Source organism: Micropterus dolomieu, unplaced genomic scaffold (genome assembly GCF_021292245.1).
Source record: "Micropterus dolomieu isolate WLL.071019.BEF.003 ecotype Adirondacks unplaced genomic scaffold, ASM2129224v1 contig_3435, whole genome shotgun sequence".
Classification (NCBI taxonomy): domain Eukaryota; kingdom Metazoa; phylum Chordata; class Actinopteri; order Centrarchiformes; family Centrarchidae; genus Micropterus; species Micropterus dolomieu.
In genome coordinates this window covers 2,887-6,366 of record NW_025732425.1, presented here as the reverse complement: position 1 = coordinate 6,366, position 3,480 = coordinate 2,887, and the positions used below count along the sequence as shown (strand labels likewise).

The 3,480-nt window shown below is 33.0% G+C and overlaps 1 protein-coding gene across 1 annotated transcript; it reads left to right on the top strand.

The window, feature by feature from the left end:
• Positions 1–2,352: 2,352 nt before the first annotated feature.
• On the top strand, positions 2,353–3,068 carry LOC123964586 (uncharacterized protein C5orf34 homolog). Its single transcript, XM_046041462.1, has 3 exons — positions 2,353–2,478; positions 2,574–2,620; positions 2,790–3,068. Exons 1-3 carry the CDS (start codon positions 2,405–2,407, stop codon positions 2,969–2,971), a joined length of 303 nt encoding a protein of 100 aa, XP_045897418.1. The 5' UTR covers positions 2,353–2,404; the 3' UTR covers positions 2,972–3,068.
• Positions 3,069–3,480: the final 412 nt, after the last annotated feature.

Here is a 3,480-nt window from a genome sequence, read left to right as displayed (position 1 = left end):
AAGAGCCTTGGTGAGAGAGGTAAAGAAGAACCCAAAGGTCACTGTGGCTGAGCTCCAGAGATGCAGTCAGGAGATGGGAGAAAGTTGTAGTAAGTCAACCATCACTGCAGCAATCCACCAGTCGGGGCTTTATGGCAGAGTGGCCCGACGGAAGCCTCTCCTCAGTGCAAGACACATGAAAGCCTGCATGGAGTTTGCTAAAAAACACCTGAAGGACTCCAAGATGGTGATAAATAAGATCCTCTGGTCTGATGAGACCAAGATAGAACTTTTTGGCCTTAATTCTAAGCGGTATGTGTGGAGAAAACCAGGCACTGCTCATCACCTGTCCAATACAGTCTCAACAGTGAAACATGGTGGTGGCAGCATCATGCTGGGGGGGTGTTTTTCAGCTGCAGGGACAGGACGACCGGTTGCAATCGAGGGAAAGATGAATGCGGCCAAGGACAGGGATATCCTGGACGAAAACCTTTTCCAGAGTGTTCTGGACCTCAGACTGGGCCGAAGGTTTACCTTCCAACAAGACAATGACCCTAAGCACACCGCTAAAATAACGAAGGAGTGGCTTCACAACAACTCCGTGACTGTTCTTGAATGGCCCAGCCAGAGCCCTGACTTAAACCCAAAGGGTCTGAATACTTATGACCATGTGATATTTCAGTTTTTCTTTTTTTAATAAATTTGCAAAAATTTCTACATTTCTGTTTTTTTCTGTCAAGATGGGGTGCTGAGTGTACATTACTGAGAAATAAAATGAACTTTTTTGATTTTTGGAAAATGGCTGCAATGAAACAAAGAGTGAAAAATTTAAAGGGGTCTGAATACTTTCCGTACCCACTATATATATAGAGATATATAGAGATATATAGAGATAGAGAGAGAGAGAGAGAGATATATATATAGAGAGAGATATAGAAATATAGAGAGATATAGATATAGAGATATAGATATAGAGATATAGAGAGATATATAGAAATATAGAGAGATATAGAGATATAGAGAGAGATATAGATATAGAGATATAGAGAGATATATAGAAATATAGAGAGATATAGATATAGAGATATAGAGAGATATATAGAAATATAGAGAGATATAGATATAGAGATATATAGAAATATAGAGAGATATAGAGAGAGATATAGATATAGAGAGATAGAGAGATATATAGAAATATAGAGAGATATAGAGAGATATATAGAAATATAGAGAGATATAGATATAGAGATATAGATATATAGAGAGAGAGATATATAGAGATATATATATAGAGAGAGAAATATAGAGATATAGATATAGAGAGAGATATATATATAGAGAGAGAGAGATAGAGAGATATATATAGAGAGAGAGATATATATAGAGAGAGAGATATATATAGAGATATAGATATATATAGAGATATAGATATATATAGAGATATAGATATATATATGAGATATATAGAGATATAGATATATAGATATATATAGAGATATAGATATATATATAGATATATATATAGAGAGAGAGAGAGATATATAGAGAGATATAGAGAGATAGAGATATATATATATATATAGAGAGAGAGATATAGAGATATATATAGAGATATATATAGAGAGAGAGATAAAGAGAGATATAGATATAGAGATATAGAGATATATAGAAATATAGAGAGATATAGATATAGAGATATAGAGAGATATATAGAAATATAGAGAGATATAGAGATATATATAGATATAGATATATAGAGATATATATAGAGAGAGAGATATAGAGATATAGATATATATAGAGAGAGAGATATATATATATAGAGAGATATATATAGAGATATAGATATATATATGAGATATATAGAGATATAGATATATATAGAGATATAGATATATATAGAGATATATAGAGATATAGATATAGAGATATATATAGAGATATATATAGAGAGAGAGATAAAGAGAGATATAGATATAGAGATATATAGAAATATAGAGAGATATAGATATAGAGATATAGAGAGATATATAGAAATATAGAGAGATATAGATATATATATAGAGATATAGAGATATATATATAGAGATATAGAGATATATATAGAGATATATATATATAGAGAGAGAGATATAGAGATATATATATAGAGAGAGATATAGAGATATATATATAGAGAGAGATATATATATATATATAGAGAGATATATATAGAGATATAGATATATATAGAGATATATATAGAGATATAGATATATATAGAGATATATAGAGATATAGATAGATATATATAGAGATAGAGATATAGATATAGATATATAAATAAATAAAATACTGTTGATATCTGCAGTATTTATAAAGTATTCAGGCTGTTTAAAAGTGATTATAATTGTGTTTCCAGGACAGACATTTATCTGAACCAGCAATGATCGAAGAAAATCTGTCCAAGCCTGTATCTGTTGAGGAGCATGTGAATGTCATGCAGACAGTAGAAAGTCGGTGAGTTATATTTTACTGATCACTTCTTTTGCTATTATATTACTGAAAGCTGAACGGCTTGTATATAATGTTATATCTCTTACCATTCAATGTAGGTCAGATCTTGTAGCTGCAGAACTGGAGAAGATAAAACGATTCAACTGTATCCTTAAAGACTGAAATGATGGCGCTAAGGTGCTGTGGGCATAAATAAATTGCTAATTACCCGTGTTATATTATTATACCAGCTGGTAGTCTAGTTATATGCACTGTGGCTGCACCTAGACAATGCTGGGGAAGATTGTGTGTGCTCTTTAACATCCTGTGCCCAGTTCTGCTTGAGGGCAGCCGCCTGCTGAGAAGTGAGAAAGGATGTGCAGAAATGGAAGGTAGCTCTGCAGAAGAGGTGACTCACGAACCAGTGAGTGAGAACTGCATCGCTGAAGCTCTTCAGAGAACATCTAAAGCCATACAGGATATTGATGCTCTCATATCTGCAGCCACACTGACTTAAAAGAACCATGATTAATGATGCATGTGCCTGACTGTTGAGACTGCAGATACTGTTTTACTGCTATATGTAGAGACTGAAATAAAGATTTGGCACATGACTTTAAAATTTTAATTTGAGTTTACTATAAATTGTGGAAGGCTATATGTCACTACTGACTGCCAAAGATACGAACTTTGGCATGACTTTATATCAGGTGCCAAAAAAAATACATACAAAAAGTGTTTTCCCAGTTGCTGATTACCATGTCTTTGTCACCACACAGTCCTTTCTTGTCAGGGTCAGAGATAAGGTGTGGTGAAATGGTGCTAAATGATTTAACACCTTGATGTTTCATCCCTACACCCATGACAAATTATGTTTTAAAATGTACGAGGTGTTCCTGGTAAAGTAACAAGTAAATACACTTCTACTTCTGGGTTAGAGTGTTAATGTCGGTCACTACTCTAACAAGCTGTGGGTGTGCGTGTAACCACATGTAACCACATATATGTGTTTATATATATATATAT